The 25,780-nt window shown below is 37.7% G+C and overlaps 1 protein-coding gene across 4 annotated transcripts in view; it reads left to right on the plus strand.

The window, feature by feature from the left end:
- Window positions 1-621: 621 nt before the first annotated feature.
- Window positions 622-25,780, plus strand: part of Ercc6l2 (ERCC excision repair 6 like 2) — a 117,556-nt gene continuing 92,397 nt past the window's right edge. The window contains exons 1-3 of one of the 4 annotated variants that reach the window (XM_071602517.1): window positions 622-1,022; window positions 4,420-4,844; window positions 23,468-23,590. In XM_071602517.1, coding sequence (XP_071458618.1) covers window positions 977-1,022; window positions 4,420-4,844; window positions 23,468-23,590 — 594 coding nt within the window. In that variant the 5' untranslated portion in view covers window positions 622-976. Of the gene's footprint in view, window positions 1,023-4,419; window positions 4,845-23,467; window positions 23,591-25,780 lie in introns of those variants that run through there. The other 3 variants (XM_027955829.2, XM_071602515.1, XM_071602516.1) reach the window with 3 other exon arrangements.

The raw sequence follows: 25,780 nt of genomic DNA on the forward strand, positions 1-25,780 counted from the left end.
AGACCCTCATAGGACTTCTGACCTACAAAACTATAAGATAAGAAATGAGCGGTGAAAAAGTGGTGGTGATTGGTTGCAGCAGCAGCAGGAGCTGAACCCAGGAGTACTACACAGCACAATGCAACCATTTCAGCACGTGCAGCAACTGTGTCTGGCTCACGCCACGGCGTCTGGGCGCTGTCGGACGGGCAGTAGCCCTGCGGACGAAGCTGGGTCTGGAGGTCCGCGGGCCCGCGCTCCCGGGTCCTAGGCTTGCAGACCAGCGGCGGCGTCCGCGGGAGAGGAGCGCCGAGAACGCAGCGGCATTCCTACGCCCGCCTTCTGTCGACGGCAAGAGTGGCCGCAGCTGCGATTCACCCGATGGTGTCTCACCCGAGGTCGCGCGTCCTAGGATGCGGTCGCTGCCCCGCTCCTTACCAGCCCTGCCCCGACCCCAGTCCCCAAGCCTTTTCCAACTCCTTTCAGCAGCAAAAGCCGGCTCAGCACGGAGAGCGACAGCAAACCACGCGATAGTTGCAGTTCCCGCGGGCTTTTCGGATAGGCGTCTCCTGGGGAGAGGACGTCCGGAGGTTGGCCCCGCCCACAGGAGCCAAGGTCTTCTTCTCGCGATACTCTGGTGACAGCTCGAGAGCCCATTCTCGCGGGATTTCTTCAGTCCGGCTTGGAAGTGGCGGTGGGCTGTGGAGGGAAGCTCGACCCTGAGGGGGAGATTAGCTGGGACCTGTGCCCGCTTCCGGTTCCCCACCGGCGGAGGGGCCCGCGTCGACGAGGGGAGCGCCATCTCGCCAGCCTCACCCAGTGCCCCGTCTCGGACGCCGCCGACCCGCTCGGCTGGGTCCTCTGACCCCCTCCCGGCCCCGCGAGGGGCTTGGGGCGATGCGCGGAGCGCGGCTGGCGGTGGCGTGGGCCGCAGCTGGCCCGCCCGCCCGCCAGGGGTTCGGTGCCGCCGGGCTGCCCGGCTCCGGCCCCCGGCCCGATGGATCCGGAGGCCCCGAGGTCGCGCGCGGAATCCGCCCGCAAAGGTATAGGCTCCGCGCTTGCCGCCGCGGACACCTGCCTGCGGCGTCGCGCCCGCGCCCCCCGGCCGAGGCAGAGCGCTATGCTCCCTGGAGTGACAGCTGCCAGTCCGAACCCCTTTAGGGCTGGGACCCATTCAGCGATTCAGGGTGGTGGACCTGGCCTCTGCAGTCAGACTCCCTGCAGCACTGCCGAGCCACCTGGCGCAGTGTCCCCGTCTGTGAACTTGGCGTCAGTGCCTAGTTTTTGTGATTGTTAAATTAGACGGGTGTCTGCAGAGCTTTATGCGATTGCCCACGTGGTGCCTAGACGTCATTCTTCATCAATGTACGCCCCGTGCCGGGCAGGAGGGGTCGTTAAGGAGAGGGGCGAAGGTTGCGATATTTGTTTAGTTCGCTTACTTTTATTGCACAGTTTTAATACGTGCTGTGTTGAGGCAGGGGTTTATATGCTGCCACAAGTCGTCGGGGAGGTGTTCTTGTCCCTAAATTAGTAGCTTACCACATATTGAGTGTTTTTTTCTGATTGTTTATCGACTCGCTTTTCCGTTGAGTAAGGTGTTTATCTCATTAAATAGATGAGGAATTGAGGGGTAAGTTTCAGGAAGGACAGTGCCAGCCTGAACTCTGAGGGCTGGGATTGTTGACATTGTCCTTCAGGGTCCTCTAGTATGTATACACGTATGCCTATAGGAGTCTGCAGGTAAAAGCAAACAGATGAAGCTGCTGAGCAGAGATGGTCACTGGGATGCTCATTTGCAGTGAAATCTAGTCACTTGGCTATTTAGGGAAAGTTCCAGTGGAAGGAACAGAAAGCTTAGGGGCCCTGGGGTGGGAGCCTGCTTGTCATATTCCAGTAGCAAGGAGGGTGAATCAAAGAGGGCGAGAGAACAGATCATGGTCTAGCATTACTTCCAGTCCTCCGTTCAGTCCAACAGGAAACCCTCCCAATTGACAGTTTGTTCTGGAGTCTGGATAGTGAGAGATTCCTCCCTAGCTCAGACCCTATCTGTTTAGTTCTAGAAATTATCCAAACTCAGGAAGCAGAAAGATACCCATAAGTTATGTGATGCCCTTCACGGTTTTTTTTGCACATGCTATACCACTTGGGACACATTTCTTAGACCCTTCCCCCCCCCCCCCCTTTTTTTTTTTCTTTGAAATTTCATGTTGAGACAGGATGTTGCTTAGGTTGCTAAGGTGATGGTGATGTGCATTAGGGCAAAGGTCACTAAGCTACTGCCCACTCATAGACCAAATCTAGTCTGATGCCTCCTTTTGTAAATAAAGTTTTATTAGAACTCAGCCCCATTTGTTTATTATCTGCAGTTGTTTTTGCCTTACAGTGACTAAAGAATGTATGCCCTCAAAACTTAGAGTTAGCAAAAAATAGCTAATATCTGATTCATTACAGATATTACAGTTGGCTAGTATTTGCTTTAGAGTGATGGTGGCATGGAGGAAAGTGATATTTTTGAAGTAGCACCAGAAAGATTCTGATGGATTGGATATGGGAGTAATATAAAAAGAGGATTAAGGGTTGACTAATTGTTTTCTACCTTGAAAAGTTAATTATTAATGATCCCAGTTAATCAGATGCAGAAAGACAAGTCATCATTTTTTACATTAATTTTTCTCTGCTTTATACCCATTGTAAGACAATGTCTAGTGAATAATTGCTGCTTCAATCATATGTTGAACAATAGATAAAGAATTAAGTCTTAAAAAGGAGAAGACATTTGCTAGGTAGACAACCTACATCAATCAATGTGTTAAGAGTTGTAGTAAGGGAACTCTAGGTTTTAATTCTCAAACAGCACTGTTGTTAAGACAAGACCCACTGACCCATTTGCTGTTTTACCCTTACAGTAGATCAGAGTGTTAATTTCACATTAAAACTCTGTCTTTCAGAATAGTGTAACAGTTCTCAGTTTGGATTGAAAGATTAGTAGAAACAGGTTTTTCCCTGCTTACTTATGATTGCTGTGATAAAACCACCTCACCAAAATTAATGGGAATTATGGCTTTACTTTTGAGGAACAATTGATGAAAAATATCATAAGGAGTTATTCTTGCTTAAGACAATATAAACGTCATATTATGATCATGGATGTTATGAAAATCTAATTAGAGATCATTAGGAAGACTCTAGGAAACTACTTATCTTAATGAGAAATGTGTAAGAAAAATAATTCTTAATATTCTTGTGATTATAGTCATATAATACTTTGGAATCTTGCCGTAGAAATTCCATTTGGAGGGGGTAGAGAGAGAAGAGGGGAGGGGAGGGGAGGGGGGATAGTAGAGGATAGGAAAGGCAGCAGAATACAACAGACACTAGTATGGCAATATGTAAATCAATGGATGTGTAACTGATGTGATTCTGCAATTTGTATACGGGGTAAAAATGGGAGTTCATAACCCACTTGAATCAAAGTGTGAAATATGATATATCAAGAACTATGTAATGTTTTGAACAACCAACAATAAAAAATTTAAAAAAAACATTTCAAAAAAAAAAAAAAAAGAAATTCCATTTGGAAAAATTTTTACTTAGCTTCCTTTATTTGGTACCTTTCAAATTGTACTAATAGTATACTGTGTCAAGAACTCCTCTCCATTCACAGTGCTGTATCTTCAGGATGGAAAAGAAACAGTTCAGCACAGGATAAGTTCACAAATATAGAGATCAGACTCCTCAAAGAATAATAAGGTGTTAGAGAACTTAGAATTCATTTCCTAAAAACCTCACTATTTGAAACCTAGAAGGGAAAAGGTTGTGACAAAGCTGTAACATCACCCTGTAATTGGAGTTTCCCTTGTCTAGTTGAATACCAATTGGAACAGTGGTTTAGAAGCAGCAGTATTGACCGTGAAAAGAAGCACCTGTCTCCAGAGAAAGGAGGTGGGAATAATTTAAAAAGATGCAGACAGATGAACCACAGAAACATTGCTGTCCAAAGGATTTAGCTTACTTTTTACCAAATCCTACTCAATCTTACTCTGTCATATCATGAATAATATATAATGTTCATGAGTCAGTAGGAGTAGTTAAATCAGTGGTTCACCCTGGCTGAGCATCAGTCTCATATTTGAATTCAACAATAACAATGAAACAAAATAATAAAACCAGATGCCCATGACCCATATGTACTGAATCAGAATCACCAGGGGATTATGGCATATCACCAGGATAAGAGTGACAGGAAGTGAATTATATGCCCTTTGTTTATTATAGGACATCTGATAATATATTTTAGGAAAATATCTACACATAAATATATTTTACTTTGTTTCAGTTATTTTAAAAAGATTTTTAGATTCATTTTTTTTTTCTCATAATAGTGGATAAGATGTTATTTATAAGCTAGATCTGAAAATTTTCTTTTCTTTATTATTGTAGACAGGTGGCTTCCAGGAGAAAGATGTCTTGCTCCTTCTCCACATGATGAAAAACTTTGTGAAGCAAGCATAAAATCTATCACAGTGGATGAAAATGGCAAGTCATTTGCTGTTGTCTTATATTCAGATTTTCAAGAAAGGAAAATACCTCTTAAAAGACTTCAAGAAGTAAAATCTGCTAAAGGTTGCCCCAGGAGTTTTATATTTGATGATGAAGATTTGGAAAAACCATTTTTCCCAGACCGAAAATTTCCATCATCTGCTAATGCCTTTAAATTATCTGAAGATGGAGATTCTATTCCTTATACCATTAATAGGTATTTGAGAGACTACCAAAGGGAAGGAGCTCAGTTTCTCTATGGACACTACATCCAAGGAAGAGGATGTATTCTGGGTGATGACATGGGACTTGGAAAAACAGTTCAGGTATTTATTCTAATTAGATTATAATTAAACTTCAATAATGTCATTATATTATATACAGGAGTGGATTCTGTGTGCAAATCTCTATTTGTACTACCATCATGATGGATATTTGTGTGTGTACATGTGCGTGTGTTTGTTTTTGTCTCACCAACTGGACAGAAAAATCTCAAAATTGACTGTCTCTATTTTATCTTCAATACCTATTTAGTACCTTTGAAATATATTACATTTTGGCATTAGTTGACTTTGGTATTATTTTACCTGTGGTAATATTTACATTATATTTATATAAATTAATATATACTAATATGTATTGATATATATATATTAATATTTATATTATATCAATTATATTTAATATAAACTTTCTTAATAATACTTTAGGAAGGAAAGAATTCTACATTTGGTATAGGACATGGCATGATTTGCTACAGGTCTTTTATGCATATCATTTTGAGTTTCTCATATCAGAAGTTTCCTGATCTGTAATGTCTGAACTACTTAGGCATTCAACTGATGGACATTCCCTTAAATGTATACTGGAGTTTGTATATTGTGTACTTTTCATAGAGGGTATTTTGTTAGTTTTATGTTGGTGTAAACCAAATTACCCCCAAATTCAGCGGCTTAAAACAATACACATTTATCACCTCATAGTTTCTGTGGGTCAGGAGTCTGTGTGCAGCTTAGCTGGGCCCTCTGGCTCTGCCTCTTGCAGGCTGCTGTCTCACGTTGACCTGGGAGGATGCGCTTCCTAGCTCACATGGGTGTTGGTAGGATTTGGTTCCTTGTGGCTTGTGGGACTCAGGCCTCCCATGCTTCTTTGCTGCTTGGACCTTGTTATGGAACATCTCACAACACATAGCTTGCTTTATCAGGAAAAGCAAGTAATAGGGCAAGAAAAAGTGCTAGGAAAATGGAAGTCATGGTCTTGTAACCTAATTACAAAAACGTTGTCCCCTCCTTTTGCCACTTTCTGTTCACTGGAAGCAAGTTGCTAACGCCACTTCAAGCTCAACTAGAGGAAGGTTGTGAATACAGAGAAGTGGGGATTGCTGGGAACTCTATCAGAAGCTGCCTGCCACAGGCTCCTTAACTTAGATGTTCAAAGAGGTCTGTGATCCAAAAGGATTCGAGTTTTGAATCTGGACTTTATGCTGAACAGTCACCCTGGGTTTTCAGAAGTCACCCAGATTTTCACTCTGGGTTTGTCTAGATTGTGATGAAGGCCTTCTGTGTTTCCTTCCTAATTGAAGTTGTGCTATTTTATTCAGTGATACTTCCATTGGTTAGTGGAGCTTAAAGGTAAGTGAAAAACTCAATTTAACATTTAAAAACAGCCTAGTCATGCTACTGTGTATGAGGTTTTGGTGTGAAAAGGTAGGCTAAAATAAAATCCTCCAATAGTCACAGCATGTTTTGCTTTTAGCCATCCTCTGTGTTTCTTTACACCCAGGCAATGAAGGTGGTTTAGGCCTCCACACGGGAGGTGCTGAGTTGTTTGTGGGATGAGTGAATTTGTTTCCTTGGGAGGGTAGATGACAAGAATAAAGAAAGGAACCTTCGGGATGTGACCAAGATAAGTGGAGAAGTTCTAAAGGAAAATAAGTAAAGAAAGCTCTGGTGTGACTAACTTTACATATACTTGTACTGTTTTGCATGTACTAGAATGTTCTTTACTATTCTTTGACTAATCAATGCGTGTGCATCTTCAAAATCAGAAACGTGATGGTATTATAAAAAGTGACCATCTAAAATGAATACAATTCAAATTGGGCATATTTAGCCTCAAATTAGAAGCTCATCTTTCATGCCCAAGCCCATGTTTACAAAGAAATTCCCTTTATTTTCCATTTTACAGAATTATTTTTTAACGGCTGATCTTACTGCAGAGTTGCTGGTTTCCTTGGAAGGCTTTGAGCAGCTGTACTCTGTGCCATGAAAGTCTTAGGAAATAGTTTTTGTACTGATTTGATACCAGGCTGGATTTGTCTGATCCTTTGGGACTCACTTCTTTGATTATTGTTGTAACTTGGAGAATAATTTCTACATAAATAGGCCATTTGGCAGAGCTTCTATAGATATAGATTAGATATAGATATAGATATAGATTGAGCCAATTGAAGAAATGTGGACAATAGTTTATGAGTTCATTCGAATTTCAAAATACTATAGAATTGGGTAATGAAAATAGACCAGCGGCATTTACTATTTTGACTATGGTTCTGTCTTCTTTTCTTCTTCATCCCCTGGTCCCTTTTCCTAATTTTAGCCTCTAAGTTTTCTCCTTTTTATTTTCAAACTTGGTCATATAATGAAATTAAACTTTTTTTTGAGATGAGGTATCACTACGTTCTCCAGGTTATTCTAGAACTCCTGGGCTGAAGCAATCCTCCTGCCTCAGCCCTCTGAGTAGCTGAAACTATAGGCACCCAGCTTTTTTCTAAAGCTTGTTTTACATAACAAATAGTGTCTTTCCCTTATTTTAAATTTAAGAGTAGACAAATTTGATATTTTGTATTCCACCAGGGATGAGGATTGAAAAATGTCCATTTGGTGTGGTGACAAAGAAGTCATTAGTATCTTCAGCAAAAGCCATTTTGCTGGAGTTTATGTTAGTTTTATATTGAGTAAATGAAAACATGGAAAGGAGAAGTGTACTTACCTCTTTAAGAAATGTGACTTTGTGTACTATAGTGTCACAGCCACATCAGTGTTTATATAGCAGCTCAATTCACAATAGTTAAGCTATGGAACCAACCTAAGTGCCCTAGACAGATGAATGGATAAAGAAAATGTGGTACATATACACAATGGAATATTACTCAGCCATAAAGAGGAATGAAATTATGGCATTTGCCAGGAGATGGATGGAACTAGAGACTATCGTGTTAAGTGAAATAAGCCAATCCCCCGTAAAACAAAGGCTGAATGTTCTCTCTGATATGCGGATGCTGACTCACAATGGGGTGTGTGGGGAGAAGTGACAGATTGAACAGGGGGGAATGGAAGCACAGGAGGGGGGATGGGAATGGGAAAGAGAGCAGAATGAATTGGACGTCACTTTCCTATGTTCATATATGAATACATGACCAGTGAACTCCACATCATGTACAACCACAAGAATGGGAAGTTATGCTCCATGTACATATGATGTCAGAATACGTTCTACTGTCATGCATAACTAAAGAGAACAAATAAGAATAAAAAGAAATGTGACTTTGGAAGGGGACAGGAGTGACCTAGTAGCAGTTGAAGGAAGTCGTGTGGGATTTTAAGGGAGTTTCTTCTTTGTGGTTTTATGTTTGCGGATCAGACATTCTTAACTATTTTTTAAGTGAATTGAAAGGATCTAGTTAAGAGGGAATAGTTGAATATGCAACATACATAAATGTATGTATACATACACATATAGAAATTAACAAAAAGTAGAGTTGCATGATCATTACTATTTTATAATCAGCTTTTTTTCTGTTGTTGAAGGTTCTAAACTGATTTTTTCCCCAACATCTTATCAAACTTTTCAAACAAAAAGAAGAGTTAAAAGAATTGTGCAATATAGCTATATATCAGCTGCCTAGATTTTGTTAACATTTCATTACTCATGGTTTTATGACATACCTATCCATCCATCAATCTATCTTTTGCTACATTTTAAAGTGGCAGACGTCTGTATATTATATCCACAAACACTTAAGTATATATTTCATGAACTAGAGTTCAATACTTTTAAGTAACCTCTGAGGAATAGTTGCCTAAAATTAAAGTGAATATATATAAGGAGTGAATATATATTTTTTAATGCATATATCATTCACATATATTTCAATGTATGTGTGTTTATGTGGGTGCCTGTCTTTAATTAAAATATGATTACAAATCATAAAAAGGAAAGATCTTCAATATACTGTTCAAGGAGTTTTGAAGTGTATATGTCTGGTAACCAATATGTTGATCAAGATACAGAATGATTCTTTCATTCTACAAAATTTACTTATGTCCCCTTCCAGTCAATACCCTGGTTACCTGAACTTTTCATTGCCCGTTGACTGTGATTCAGTGTTAAATTATATTCCAAGATGTTGTCAGAGTCCAAAATGTTATGAATATTTATATGAAGAAATTCAATCACTTCTAAGCTTCAGTTACTTATTTTTGAATGTAAAATTTTGAATATAAAACTTTAAGCTTAACTGATTCAAATACTTACAAAGTGTAAATTCCAAGCATGTATCAAAGATCTTTTTCTTGGGTGATATTAAAAATATTTAAATTGTCTAATGCTTAAATAAGGTTATTTGCCTCCTTTAATTTATGTCAGCCAATTTGTTCACATTAATCTCTCCTTGAATTATTTAATAGATGTTTATTTTGTGTTCTTTTGTTTACTTTTTCCTACCCATGCCCCTTCAGTGTATATTCTCACCACCTTTTTGTTCCTAACCCCTCAATCAGCTGAATTTCACATTACTGAATCAATCAGAATAGCCTATTGTCTAGACTTTTCCAGCACCCAACACAGTGCCTGTCATGTACTAGGGAGTAAATACAGTTTTATTAAAGCATTAATGAATTTTAGATTGAATTGGGTAATAGTATGGTTCTGTGGTTATCACTTATATTTAATTATGTGCCAGGGTTTTTAATGGACATTTTTCATTGAACATTTGTATTAATTAGGTATTTTATTGATGAGAAAGTAAAATTCATAGAGCAGTTATATAAATTGCCCATGGTCACATAAATAGTATAAGGCTGGTTGGTCAAACTCTGAAGTTTTGCTTAACTCTTGCAAATTAAAATGCAAATTTTGTTAGACTGTTTTAAGGCTCAGGATAAGATTTGACCATTCTTGGTATATCATTATTTTGTAATCTTTTTGACAGCATAATTTCCTCAAAATCTACTATATTATAACACTTAAGATTATGTATAGGGAACCAAGTTTCCTTACTTTAAAGGAATGATACTACAAAAATAGCTACTGGTTATTGGATTATTGATATGTACTAAAACACATTATATACTTTTTTTTTTTTTTGCTTTTTCAAAGAACAAAAATAACTTTGATGATGACATTGTACACAATGAGTTCTTATAAAAATGTAAGCTATAATTTTTTATTAGGTGAAATACACATAACATAAATTACCATTTTAAAGTATACAATTCAGTGCACTTATAATGCTGTGCAGCTCCCACTTCTCTCTAGTTTTCCAAACTTTTTCATCATACGCCCATATCCATTGTGTAACATTTTTTTTTATTTCTCCCTTCCCTCATCCCATGGTAGCCGTAGATTTTCCTGTCTCCATGGATTTGCCTCTTCTGAATATTTCATATAAAAGAAATCATGCAATATATGACATTTTGTGACTGATTTCTTTCACTTATGGTAGTGTTTTCAAGTCTCATTCAAGTTGTATCCTGCTTCCTTTATATGGCTGAAAAATATTGCATTGTATGTATATAACACAATTTATCTTTGTAATGGACATTTTCATGGACATTTTGACTATTATGAATATTTCTTTGATGGACATTTTGACTATTATGAATATTTCTTCTATAAACATTAATGGACAGGTTCTATATAGACATGTGTTTTCATTTCTCTTGTATGCAATTTTTGGAGTGGAATTCCTTAGAGTGGAATTACTGGGTCATCTGATAATTCAATTTTTTTTTTTTTTGTCTTGAGGGACTAATCATACCATTTTCCACAGTGCCTATACCATTTTACATTCCCACCAACAATGCACAAGGTTTCCTATTTCTCCATCTCATAAATTTTATAATGTCTTTTCATTATAGCCTAGTATTTATGAAGTGATATCTCCTGATGGATTCAATTTGCATTTCTCTAATGCTGCATGATGTTGAATGTCTTTTATGTGCATTTTGGCCATTTGTATATTTTCTTTGGAGAAATACATATTTTAAGTCTTTTGTCTGCTTTTTAGTTGGGTTGTCTTTTTTATTATTGAATTACAAGAATTCTTTAAATATCTTAGATATTAAACCTTTATAGAATATGATTTGTAAATATTTTTTTCCCATTCTTTAGGTTGTCTCTTCATTTTCTTAATACTGTTTTATGATGCACAAAATTTTTTAATTCTTATGAAGTACAGCTATTTTTATTTTGTTGAACAAGCTATAATTTTCATGAATGTGTGTATTAATAAAATAGAGCATTCATTCTATCCATTATTCTTCCTCTTGCTGATTTCACTTGAATATGGGTCTTAAAGACCTTCCTTTCTGTTATTAGGGTCTACTTTTTTATGATTTTTATGTCTTCTTGATGAATTCACCACTTTATAATTATGAAATATGCTTACATTTTTGGCCATACTCTTTTTGAAATATCCTTCACTTGATATTAAGATACTCACTCCAGTATGCTTGCTTTTAAATGGTATTCCCTGCAATCCTTTATTTCAAGCTACCATTGTCTTTAAAGTGTATCTCTTGTACATAGCTCTTTTGTCTGTTGTGTCATCTCTGACATTTAATTGGAGTCTTTAGTCCATTCTAAAAAATATCTATCAATCAAAAGAAGGCAGGATGGAGTAAGAGTAGCTTTTACAATGTTCCTGTTATCCCTAATTTTTCTAGTGTTTTGAACATAAAGCGGTGCTTTGTTTTGTCAAATGCTTTGTCTGCATCTACTGAGATGATCATATGATCCTTATCTTTAAGTCTATTGATGTGGTGAATTACATTTATTGATTTCTGTATGTTGAACCAACCTTGCATCCCTGGGATGAATCCCATTTGATCGTGGTACATGATCTTTTTGATATGATTTTGTATTCGATTTGTCAGAATTTTATTGAGAATTTTTGCATCCATGTTCATTAGAGATATTGGTCTAAAGTTTTCCTTTTTTGATGTGTCTTTGCCTGGTTTTGGAATCAGGGTGATATTGGCCTCATAGAATGAGTTTGGAAGTGCTCCCTTTTTTTCTATTTCCTGAAATAAATTGAAGAGTATTGGTATTAGTTCTTCTTTAGAAGTTTTGAGGAACTTGATTGTGTATCCATCTGGTCCTGGGCTTTTCTTGGTTGGTAGGCTTCTATTTCGTCACTTGAAATTGATCTGTTTAAATTGTGTATATCATCCTGATTCAATTTGGGCAAATTGTATGACTCTAAACATTTTTCAGTGCCTTCAATATTTTCTATTTTATTGGATTACAGGTTTTCAAAATAATTTCTAATTATCTTCTGTATTTCTGTACTGTCTGTTGTGATATTTCCTTTTTCATCATGTATGTTAGTAATTTGAGTTTTCTCTCTCCTTCTCTTCGTTAGCATGGCTAAGGGTCTGTCAATTTTTTAAAAATTTTTTCAAAGAACCAACTTTCTGTCAATTTTTCGATTGTTTCTTTTGTTTCAATTTCATTGATTTCAGCTCTGATTTTAATTATTTCCTGTCTTCTGCTTTTGGTGTTGATTTGTTCTTCTTTTTCCAGGGCTTTGAGATGTAATGTTAAGTCATTTATTTGTTGACTTTTTCTTCTTTTAAGGAATGAACTCCATGCAATGAACTTTCCTCTTAGAACTGCTTTAATAGTGTCCCAGAGATTTCAATACATTGTATCTGTGTTTTCATTCCCCTCTAAAAAATTTTTAATCTCCTCCTTGATGTCTTCTGCAACCCATTGTTCATTCACTAACAGATTATTTAGTCTCCAGGTGTTGGAGTGGCTTTTATTTCTTATTTTATTGATTTCTAATTTCATTCCATTATGATCTGATAGAATGCAGGGTAGTATCTCTACTTTTTTATATTTGCTTAGAGTTGCTTTTTGGCATAGTATATGGTCTACTTTACAGAAGGATCCATGTGTTGCTGAGAAGAAAGTGTATTTTCTCAATGAAGGATGAAATATTTTATATATGTCAGTTAAGTCTAAGTTATTGATTATATTATTGAGTTCTATTGTTTTTTTATTAAGCTTTTGTTTGGAAGATCTATCTAGTGATGAGAGAGGTGTGCTAAAGTCACTCAAAATTATTGTGTTGTTGTTTATTTGACTCTTGAACTTGAGAAGAGTTTGTTTGATCAATGTAAGATGCTTCATTGTTTGGAGCATATAGATTTTATAATTGTTAAGTCTTGTTGGTGTTGGTGTATGGTTCCCTTGATCAGTATGTAGTGTCCTTTTTGATTGACTTTAGTTTGAAGTCTATTTTATTTGATATGAGAATGGAAAGCCCTGCTTGCTTCCGTAGTCCATGTGAGTAGTATGATTTTTCCCAACCCTTCACCTTTAGTCTGTGGATGTCTTTTCCTATGAGACGAGTCTCTTGGAGGCAGCATAATATTGGATCTTTTCTTTTTTTTTTTTTTTAATTTTTTGATCCAATCTTCTAGTTTGTGTCTTTTGATTGGTGAGTTTAGGCCATTAACATTCAGGGTTATTACTAAGACATGATTTGTATTCCCAGCTATTTTTGTTTAATTTTGGTATTTAATGTGATTTGGTTTCTCCTCTGATTAAATTTTCCTTTAGTGTAATCCTTCCCTCTGCTGATTTTCATCATTGTTTTTTATTTCCTCTTCTTGGAATATTTTGCTGAGGATGTTCTGTAGTGCAGGCTTTCTAGTTGTAAATTCTTTTAACTTTTGTTTATCATGGAAGGTTTTTATTTCATCATCAAATCTAAAATTTAGTTTTGCTGGATATAAGATTCTTGGGGTTGGCATCCATTTTCTTCCAGAGCTTGGTATATGCTGTTCCAAGATTTTCTGGCTTTCAGGGTCTGGGTTGAAAAATCTGCTGAGATACAAATTGGTCTCCCCCTATATGTGATCTGATTCCTCTCTCTTGTGGCTTTAAGAGTCTATCCTTATTCTGTATGCTAGACATTTTCATTATAATGTGCCTTGGTGTAGATCTGTTGTAATTTTGTACATTTGGTGTCCTATAAGCCTCTTGTATTTGGTTTTACAATTCGTTCTTCATGCTTAGGAAGTTTTCTGATATTATCTCACTAAAGAGATTGTGCATTCCTTTGGTTTGAAACTCTGTGCCTTCCTCTATCCCAATAATTCTTACATTTGGTCTTTTGATGCTGTCCCGTAATTCTTGGATGTTCTCTTCATGGTTTCTAACTTTCTTCACTGTGTGATCAACTTTGTTTTCCAGATTGTATACTTTGTCTTCATTATCTGATGTTCTTTCTTCCAAGTGATCTAGTTTGTTGGTTATGCTTTCTATTGAGTTTTTAATTTGGTTATTGTATCCTTCATTTTAAGGATTTCTGACTTGTTTTTTTTTTTTCAGAGTCTCTATCTCTCTCTCTTGAAGTAATCTTTTGCTACCTGTATTTGCTCTCTTATCTCATTGTTGGAGTGGTCAATTTTTGCCTGTATTTGCTCATTTAGGTCATTCTTTAATTCACAATCATTTTAATTATGAACCTTCTGAACTCCTTCTCTGACATTTGGTCAACTTTGCTGTTCATGGTTTCTTTTATTATAGTGCCCTGGTTTGTTTGGGGGCACTTTCTTCCCTTGTTTTTTCATGTTGTCTATGTGTCTTCCTTTCTTGCAGAGTGGATCTGAGATATTATAGTTTCTTCCCTATATTCTTGTATACCTCACCTTGATGTGGGGATTCTAGACCCTGCTGGTGTCCCTCAGTGTATGCTACTGCATCTAAAGGTGGTGGTGGCAATAGCTGAGGTAACTCAAGATAACAGTTAAGGTGACCCAAGAGGGAAGCAGAGATGGGACTGAAAGGGTGGGCCTCACACTCCCTTTGGGATGCCTGCTCTGAGTTGCAGCTGCTTCTAGGCCCTGTCTGCTATCAAAATGTTAGGGTTACTGCCTGGGGAAGGCTATGGTGATGACGGTAGTGACCCAAGATGGAAGTGGGTTAGGCTTAGGCTCTCAGGTATGTGTGTGTGTGGGGGGTGAACTCAGACCTACCCCGGACCTGGGTCCTATGCAAGTCAGTGTGAAAGGCTCTGAGCTGGGCCTGGGCTCCCGTGGTGGTAGTCTTCTGGTCGGAAGAGGCGGCCCTGTGCCAGAGGCTAGGCTCTGGCGGGTGTCTGCTCCGTGGGTGGAGGGGTGGACTGGGGCCTGTAGTTATTTTCTTTAGTGTGGCTCTTTTAGTGATAAATTGACCCAGTTTTTTGTTATATAAAATTATCTTTACTCTTCATTCTTGAATATTTTTACAGGGTATAAAAATGTAGGTTGCTTTTATTTTCTATGGAACTTGGAGAATATTCTGTGTTGTAGGTCTTCCATTGTTTTTAGTGCAGGTTCAGCTGTTTATCTACCTATTAGCAGCTTTATAGGTAGTTGTTTTTTCTTCCGTTTTTAATATTTATTTTTTTCTGTGTAGCACCTACTTGTGGATATTTGTAAGGCTTTTAAAAAAATAAATTTTAATTGTAGATGGACACAATACCTTAATTTTATTTATTTATCTTTTTGTGGTGCTGAGGATTGAACCCAGTGCCTCACACAAGCCAGGCAGGTGCTCCACCACTGAGCCACAACCCCAACCCCTGTAAGTTTGTTTTTTATTTTTGTTTTGATTGTCCCCAGCTCCCCTTTGGTTTGGTGTTCTTATTAGATATTGAATCTATGCTTTTTATTTTTTGGATAATTTTCAACTTTGATTTCTTCAGATATTTCTCATGTGCCATTCATTCTTGCTGAGAGCCACGGCTGAGTCTGTATGGCCCCTGGCATTTTGCCAACAGTATTGATTGACAGGCGAGGCATTACTATCCGCCTCTGCCGCAACTTTTGAGTTCTCGCACTATTTTGGAGTTCTCGTGGGGATTTCCGGGGATTCCCCGAGAGTTCCCATTGGTTGGGGAAGTGCAGGAGGAGGTATTTCCGGGAGAGATTTTCCGGCTGGGGGTTCCTGGACAAGCCTCGTGGCGCGTTCGGGAGGATTCCCCGGGAGCTGTGTGAAGTGTTTTCCTGCAGTTTAAAAATAAAGTTTGTTCCTGCTTCAGTGGCTCGTGATTTGTGCCCAGCCAGACTGCGGCATTTGGTGGCCCGTGCGGGGAACATCTGAAGCTTCGGGGTAAGTGAAATTGCTTGCCCCTAAGGGAAGGCGAGAGAATGGGTGACCATTTTTAAAAACAATGTGTTCTTGTTTTGATTTGTTTTGTGTTTGTTTCAAGCTGCCTATCCCTAGAATTTTCTCAGGCAGATTGGGAAAAATGGTTGGCTCAAGGTTTGAAGTTGTTCGCCCCTGAGGAAGAGATAGAAATAGACCACAAATGCACATATCAAGAAAATAGGAAAATTGATACAACGATTTTTTGTTCCGTTTTTGTTTCATTCTGTTTCGGTTTTGTTTTGTGTTATCTTATTGGGTTGCGTTATCTTTATAACAGATTAGAAATTAGTAAAAAACAAACTGAAAGAGTGTTAAGTAAATTGTTAGAGGTTCAGACCATGGAGAAAGACATTTTAGATCAAGCAAAAGAGAAGGTCTCTCAAGCTAGTCAGACAGAGGAAGAAAATTTAAAGGAAGAAAGCTTAGAGGAGAAACAGCTATTAGGGAAAAAGCTACAACAGGAGGCTGCTACTAACACCGTTCTATCACCAGAGGGCATAATTCAACCAACAGCACCCCCTATGGAGATAGCTGAGTGGCCCTCAAACCCCGTAGTTGATAGATGGGATCCTGAGACAGGACCTCAAAGATTAGCATGCCCTGTACTTGAGCAGGCAGGAGGGCAGCGAATTCACCGTGCTTTAGATTTCAAAACAGTGAAGCAGTTAAAGGAGGCTGTAACAACCTATGGTCCTCAAGCACCGTTCACTGTAAGCATGGTCGAATCCATTACCAACTTGGACATGACGCCAGCAGATTGGGCTAGTATGTGTAAATCTGTGCTAAATGGAGGACAATATTTGTTATGGAAGGTTGCCAATGAGGAATTTTGCAGGGAGACAGCTAGACGAAATGCAGCAGCCGGTTACCCTCAAAGAAATCTAGATATGTTGTTAGGAAAAGGACCTTATGAGGGTCAACGGCAACAAATTGAATATGATCCTGGCGTATACGCACAAATTGCTGTAGATGCGGTTAGGGCATGGAAAACTTTACAGGGGCATGGAGGTTTACAAGGTCAATTATCTAAGGTAATACAAGGAACTAATGAACCTTACGCTGAATTTGTAGATAGGCTTATTCAAGCAGCTTCCAGAATTTTTGGGGATACAGAACAGGCAATGCCATTTATAAAACAACTGGCTTATGACCAAGCAAATCGTTGTTGCAGAGAGGTCATTAGACCATGGAGACATGAAGATTTAAACACATATATTAAATTATGTAGAGACATTAATGAACAAGGGCAAGTCTTAGCAGCAGTACAACAGGCTTTAGATGCCAGGCCAAAAACATGCTATAATTGTGATCAAACAGGACATTTTAAAAGGAGTTGCCCCATAGGAGGAGGGTTTAACAAAGCTAGATATCAAACGAATAGAATACCGGGTATTTGCCCACGATGCCGTAGAGGGAAACCTTGGGCTAATGAATGCTGTTCTCAAACCACCATAGAGGGTATTCCGTTATCAAAAAACAGGCAAGGACCAAGTGTTTACCCACGATATCGTGGAGAAAGGCATCGAGCTCCATTGCCAAAAAACGGACAGGGGGGCCCAATGCTCCGGGGCCCACGACCACAAATGTACGGGGCACTGGAGGAACCCAGAAACACCATGGAGGAACCCAGCAACACCATCAGGGTAGTGCCCAGGACACATTATCCATCAGATCTCTCATCAGACGAACCAGAGGGAGCGCAGGGTTGGACATCTGCGCCTCCGCCAGAGCAGTACTAACTCCAGAGATGGGAGTTCAAATCATTCCCACAGGAGTAAAAGGACCTCTTCCCCAAGGAACAGAGGCTTATTGTTAGGACGCAGTTCTTCTACGCTAAAAGGACTTATGATAAGTCCTGGGGTAATTGATCCCGATTATGAAGGTGAAATAAAAATTATAGCTAGTTCTCCAAAGGGTATATCAGTAATTTCACCAGGAGATAGAATAGCACAGTTATTAATAATACCCAGCCTACATGATAAATTTTCCAGTAGTACTATAGAAAGAGGTTCCAGGGGATTAGGCTCCACAGGTGTAGATTGGGCTATGCTGTCTTTAAATTTAGATTCTCGCCCCATGCTAAAACTAAATATTCAAGGACATGAATTTAATGGGCTACTGGATACAGGTGCAGACCTTAGCATCATATCTCGTCAAGAATGGCCACAACATTGGCCGTTACAACAAGCCACTCAAACGCTTCGAGGCCTAGTAGTGGCAACTAATCCCCATAGAAGTGCAATGGTATTAGATTGGAAGGATCCTGAAGGATGCGAAGGAACTATACAGCCCTATGTATTGGATCATCTTCCTATAAATTTATGGGGACGAGATGTCCTAGATCAATTAGGTTTGACATTAACAAATAACATCAATCCAAATGTGCCCACTATTAGGGCTAGACAAGGTTTCAGGAAAGAAAAAAGATTAGGAGAACAAGGCATAGCAGCACCCATTCAAATAGATCAGGGAATAAATAGACATGGACTGGGTTTTCAGAAGGGGTCACTGAGGCAATAAAAATTACTTGGAAATCAGATAGACCAGTATGGGTTCCTCAGTGGCCCCTGACTAAAGAAAAGATACAAGCAGCCCATGACCTGGTCAAACAACAATTAGCGGAGGGACATATACAACCTTCCGTATCTCCTTACAATACTCCCATTTTTGTCATTAAAAAGAAATCTGGTAAATGGAGATTATTGCAAGATTTAAGAGCCATTAATAATGAGATGGTTATTATGGGACCTGCTCAATCGGGGATTCCTCAATTGTCTGCTTTGCCAAAAACCTGGTACGTTTTAGCTATAGATATTAAAGATTGTTTTTTTTCAATTCCAATTCATCCTGAGGATAGTCCACATTTTGCATTTACTATCCCTGCACTGAATCATGAAGGTCCTGATCAGAGATATGAATGGAAAGTACTCCCTCAAGGGATGGCTAACAGCCCAACTATGTGTCAAATTTATGTTAACAAAGCAATCCAGCCACTTAGAAATCAAAATCCTAAACTACAAATATTTCACTATATGGATGATGTATTGTTAGCACACAAAGATAAAAACACATTGCTAGAATGTTATGCCACACTTACAAATTTATTAAAAAATTATAATCTAGAGATAGCAATAGATAAAGTACAATTAAATTTTCCAATTAATTATTTAGGAGTTCTATTATCCTCAACCATGGTCCGTCCACCAAAAATTCAAATACGAGTAGATCAACTCCAATCACTTAACGACTTTCAAAAGTTATTAGGAGACATAAATTGGATAAGGCCTTATCTAGGCATACCAACAGGAGAGTTGGGACCTTTATTTGATATCCTAAAAGGTCCATCAGATCCAAATTCACCCCGCATGTTAACGCCTGCAGCAAGAAAGGCATTAAAAATTATTGAAACATATATGGAAAATATGCATTTGGATAGAATTGATATAACTTTGCCTTTATTATTTATTGTAATACCAACAAAAAATATTCCTACAGGAGTATTTTGGCAAGAAGGTCCATTATTGTGGATACATTTATCTTATTCTCCTAACACTATTCTTACTAGGTATCCTGAGGCTGTAGGACAATTAATACTCAAAGGAATAAAAGCAGCAAAGGGAGTGTTTGGAATTTCTCCCAATAAAATTATTACTCCATATACTATGGATCAAATTGATGAGTTAGCTAATGAGTTAAATACTTGGGCAATAATCATGTGTAAATCTAATGTTTCATTTGATAATCACTTCCCATCTAATCCTTTGTTGTCTTTTTGGTCTTCGCATCCTGTAGTTTTTCCAAAAATGACAAGAAAAACCCCTATCATGAATGCTCCAAATGTATTCACTGATGGGTCAAATAATGGTACAGCAGCAGTAGTTACCCCTGATCAAACTTTTACATTTTTAGTACCCAAACAATCAGCTCAAAAGGTAGAGCTTAATGCAGTTTTACAAGCTTTTGTGATGTTTAAAGATTCTGTATTTAATTTATTCTCTGATAGTCAGTATGTAGTTAATGCTATAGTATCCCTTGAAGATGCTGGCAGGATTTCCCCTTCCTCTACTGTTTTCTCTTTGTTTTCTGCTATACAAAGTCTAATCTGGGACAGAAAAGATCCATTCTTTATAGGACATATCAGAGCACATACAGGATTGCCTGGAGCCCTTAGTTTGGGCAACGATTTAGCAGATAAAACTACACATGACATACATATTTTCTCTACACTAGAAGAAGCTACACATTTTCATAAAAGGTTCCATGTCAATGCTAATACTTTACAAAAGCGTTTTAAAATAACTAAGGAACAAGCTAGACAAATAATAAAACAATGTCAAAATTGTGTGACCTTTTTACCACAAGTTAATCTTGGAGTCAATCCTAGAGGACTGATACCTAACCATATTTGGCAGATGGACGTCACACACTTGCCACAATTTGGAAAATTAAAATATTTGCATGTTACAGTTGATACTTCTTCCGGATTTTTGATGGGCTCCCTTCATTCCGGAGAAAAAACTAAAGATGTTATAGCTCATTGCTTACAAAATTTTGCCACTGTGGGCGTTCCAAAACAGTTAAAAACAGATAATGGTCCTGGTTATACTTCTACCTCTTTTAAACAATTTTGCTCATCATTTGGCATTACTCATATAACAGGAATTCCATACAATCCACAAGGACAAGGCATAGTTGAAAGAGCTCATCAAACTATTAAAATATACTTACTAAAGCAAAAAGAGGGAATTGGAAAGGGGTATATGTCACCCAAAGATAAACTTAAAATAACCCTTTTTACTCTAAACTTTTTAAATTTGGATTCCTCAGGGCTTAGTGCTGCGGAAAGGCATATGTGTCCAAAAAATGTACATAAGCCTAAGGTACTTTGGAAGGATATTCTAACAGGACAATGGAAAGGTCCTGACCCAGTGATTGTCTGGAGTCAGGGTTCTGTTTGTGTTTTTCCACAGGGAGAACAGCAGCCGATTTGGATTCCAGAGAGATTAACTAAAACAATTTCTACAGGCCAAAAGGAAGATGATTTGACTCAAATCCATAACAGCTGATATCCAGAACTCCAGTTTGGCTATTCTTACATCTACGACAGTGATTAACCAGGATGCTTTTTTCAATATTTATTTTATTATTTGCCTTTTCCCACATCATAAAGTTTTATTTTATTTTTGAGCTCATACAGACCTAGGTTAATGTTTTTCTGATCAGTTTTATTTTTTGACTGTAGAGTTTTTAAGCATTGCAATGGAGATTTCACCTAGGTAAAGCTTCAAGGCCTTTACTATTGTCTTAAGTGTTGTATGTTATGTGTGCACACTTCTGTTTTGTGTTGTATGTCTGTATGTGCGTATGTCCATATATCATATATGAGGAGCGCTCATGAATAAATGGATCCGAATTTTTTTATTCACGTGATTTTAATGGTTTAATTTAGATTGGGTAAACAGCTGTTGAAAATTGTTTTAATATGTGAACAAATAGGAGGTTAACAGATCTGTTTGTTTACTTTCACCTTTCCTTCTCATTATATTTAATAATTCTGTTCAGGATAATGTAAATTGTTCAAAAAATTGTTTTCTTAGTGCCTGTTGGAATGTTACATAATTTTTTTTCTTAGCATCATTGCCAGAACTCCTATCTTCATCCCAGTGCCGGTGAAGACAAAGATAAAACCAAACTACAGCTTCTTCGATAGTTATCACAACAAACTGTAAAAACTGATGCATCAATGAATAATAACTCCACAAGTAATGCTCAATTAAGGAGTCGATTTACTTTGGAGGAAATGGACATATTGACAGATTCCTCTGCTTTGAATTGCTTGCAGACCTTGCCTGGACTATGTATCACTTGTATGCATTGTGAACTATCTGTTGGTACAGCGAATTGTGGTAGTGCTGGAGTATTTTTGCTGATGGTGTCACCGGTGGTACAATTTTTCAAAGGAGCCCTCAATTGGCTTAGTGTCATGGCATTTTGCATCCTCCTCCCTTCTACTAGTGATGGTCTAAAATTTGGGGGCCAACAGAGGTGAGGCGAAGAAACTCACCCCCCCACTGGTGCAAAGGCCTCTCCACAAGTATGGCTGTATGCTGGACCGGTAGTCAGTGACGGGTATGATCCAATTGCAGTGGTACCAACCTAAGACAGGAGGCTGACGCCTAGAGGTCAGTTCATCCGATGACGGGTAAGAACCATATGTTGAATTGGACTGCCTAACAGGCACGGTCCCTAAGCCACATTGCTTGTTGTTTAATTAAACAAAAAGGGGGAGATGCTGAGAGCCACGGCTGAGTCTGTATGGCCCCTGGCATTTTGCCAACAGTATTGATTGACAGGCGAGGCATTACTATCCGCCTCTGCCGCAACTTTTGAGTTCTCGCACTATTTTGGAGTTCTCGTGGGGATTTCCGGGGATTCCCCGAGAGTTCCCATTGGTTGGGGAAGTGCAGGAGGAGGTATTTCCGGGAGAGATTTTCCGGCTGGGGGTTCCTGGACAAGCCTCGTGGCGCATTCGGGAGGATTCCCCGGGAGCTGTGTGAAGTGTTTTCCTGCAGTTTAAAAATAAAGTTTGTTCCTGCTTCAGTGGCTCGTGATTTGTGCCCAGCCAGACTGCGGCAATTCTTCTGTCATTTGTGATTCAGATTATTGGTATTTACATGTTTAAAATATCTTTTTCTATGGTTTTTCTGATTCTCTCAGTTTGTTTTTTAGTTTTAATATTTCTATAATTTATTTTTAAGTAATGATCAGTTCTTTCCCCCATATAGACCCCCATACACCTTCCCTCTAGTCTTTAAAACAATCATGCCAATATTATTTTGCCATTTTTATAGATAATATTTAGAGAGATTAATTACCTTGTCCATGTTCACATAGCTGTCAAATATCCAGAGCTAAAATTCCAGCCAATGTCTTATTGATTCAGTATTTCTTGCTGCTTGTATGTGAAATGATGTGTTCTTTTTTCTATCTTTCTGTCTTTCTCACTTGATTTTTGGGTAGTAGCTATAGTTCAAAGTGGTGCTTGTATTGATGAATTATATTAGATTATCTTAAAATAACATTCTGTCATTCTACTTTTATTTATTAGATGAACAAAAGTGTACAGATTTATGAGCCAAATATTACTCTTGTTTTGGAATTCTTTTTCTACAAGGAAAGAAGAATGTATACAGTTTATTCTAATAGAGGATAGGAAGAGATAGTTTCATGGATAGAACCAAATAAGAAAGTAATGTCCTTCCTGATGGAATTATGAAAATATTCACTGAGTGGGTACTACCTAGCATGGAAGATATAGCAATATGCTTTTTTCCTATTATAATGTACTTGTTTATTAATACAAGTGAGGAAAATCAATACTAGTTTTTCATTTTATATTTCCCTTCAACAAATCTATTTTTATGTACTTTGTCACTAATTGGATAGTCATGTAATCAGTGATATTTTGTATCACAATACATTATCCACAGTGACTAAAAAAAAAATATTTCCTTCATCCCAGGTTATTTCATTTCTGGCTGCAGTGTTGCATAAAAAGGGAACACGTGAGGATATTGAAAATAACATGCCAGAATTTTTACTAAGAAGTATGAAGAAGGAACTGCTTTCTTCTATAGCAAAAAAGGTAAAGTATATAGAAATATTCAACTCATGAAGCTGGAATTGCAGAGGCACAGAGGAACATTTAAACATCACACAACATACTATAAATTCTAAAACTAAGAATTTAAAAACATTCAAATATTTATTTCATAGACCTAATTTTTGAAGGATTACCAGTTTCATCCTCTAGTTAAGTTTGATTGTCTCTCAGAATGGCAGAATATAATTTCAGCTTGAATTTATTTTGAGATTTAAATCTATTACTTGATTATATTTACATGATTTGCTCAGATTTATTTGTTAAGCTTCCATGAATGCATATATAAAGTTAATTGAAGTCTTCATTATGTTGGTTTTTTTTAATGCAAGAATGAAAAGGAGACAGTTATGGATATTGGTAATGAAAGTATGTCATTGATATTTAAAGTTGCTTAGGGGACTGATTATGTCTCAAAACTATGAAACAAATTCTCCCTATTCAAGGAAGCTGAAACTTGAAAGACTAAATATATGCTTGTCTCTGTCCATGTGACTGTGACTGCTATTCATATTCTTACTTCAGCTTTCTACTTCATAAATATATATTTATAAATATACACAGTTATTACAAAAAATAAGATTTCTAATAAAGCAGTGCAATGCACAAAAAGTATATTATACTTCTGTGTCTTTTATATTATCCTCAGCATCCAGGAAACTGGATGAGAACAAGGATGAAGTGATTTTATGAGATCATTATTTTATTATGATAATGAACTACTTGCCACAAGTTTTAAAATAGCCTGTTTCATACAAATCTTATATACAAGATTACCGAGAAGTCCAAGTTTACTTTTATCTATTGTAAGGGCTGTTTGTAGGCAGAATTTTGAGAAGTATTGACTTAAGTTATTATAATTAAATTCTCTTACAATTTTTAATAGCATTAATGCATCTTGTCAGATTTGATTGGATCCTAAAAAGTATGGTGATTCATAATGTATCTAAGTATTGGAGATTTAAGTATTGCTTTTAGCCCTGGATTTAGTTCTTTTGTTCTAAATTTAGTGCAGGGTTTATGTATCTTTTGTGTGCTACTTGTGATAATTAACAGATGTGGGGGGGAGAAAAAAGGGAAGTGTAAAGTAATATTTTAAAATTTAAATATAATTAAAGATATTTAAAATATTTTAGAACAAGAATGGGAGGAGAGAAAAGAAAATTACTTATTTGATGGTATGATAAAATATACTGATAGCTATCTCAGTTGTCATTAATGCCTCTTTTTCTTTCTTCTCTATGAATTTGTGTGTGTGTGTAAATTCCTTGCTATAATATATATTGCTATTATTCTGTCTTCTTTAGTTGACTTATTTATTGATTATGTTCAGCCTTTTTATATTCTAAAAAATTTTGTTAAAACTAAAATGTTCCTTTTTTTGGCGGGGGACAGTGCAGATAGTGGGGTTTGAACTAAGGGCCACTCAAAAACTGAGCCACATCCCCAGCCTTTTTTTGTATTTTATTTAGAGACAGGTTCTCACCGAGTTGCTTAGCACCTTGCTTTTGCTGAGACTGTCTTTGAACTCGAGATCCTCCTGCCTCAGCCTCTTGTGCTGCTAGGACTACAGGCGTGCACCACCATGCCTGGCTTAAAATGTTCCTTTGAGAACTGCTTCAGCTGCATTCCATAGATATTGATGTGATCTTTTCATTATTCTTTTCTAAATTATGTACAATTTATTTTTCTTCTCTTTTACCCAACTACTATTTTAAAGAGAAGTTTTTAAATTTCCAGGTGAATAATATTATTCCAGATGAATAATATAGCCTCAGTGTTTTCTCTGTGGTTAAATTCATGGTAAAGTGCCAGGTTTCTGTTAGCGACTAAAAGGCTCAGGGGTCACTCCATTTGAACTGGGCTAACTGGGCTGCGCAAAATAACCACACAAGAGACACAAATACCTTTTTCTTTGGATTCGCTGTGACAGCTCCTCTGACCTTAAGGGTCCACAGAAAGAGAGAGAGCGAGAGCACGCACTGACCCCTTTTATTGAGGAGAAACTATTCAAATGAGGCAAGGGGTCAGGTTTCAGGGGGCTGAGTCTATCTTCCTGATGTCCACTGTCAGCAGGTTGACTGACACCTGGGTAGGGCCACACCCAAGGGCACTGTAAGAGAAGGGGACACACACAAGGCACTTCCATGGAAGATTGTATCCTAAACAGGGCAA

The sequence above is a fragment of the Marmota flaviventris genome, chromosome 16 (assembly GCF_047511675.1).
Source record: "Marmota flaviventris isolate mMarFla1 chromosome 16, mMarFla1.hap1, whole genome shotgun sequence".
Lineage (NCBI taxonomy): Eukaryota > Metazoa > Chordata > Mammalia > Rodentia > Sciuridae > Marmota > Marmota flaviventris.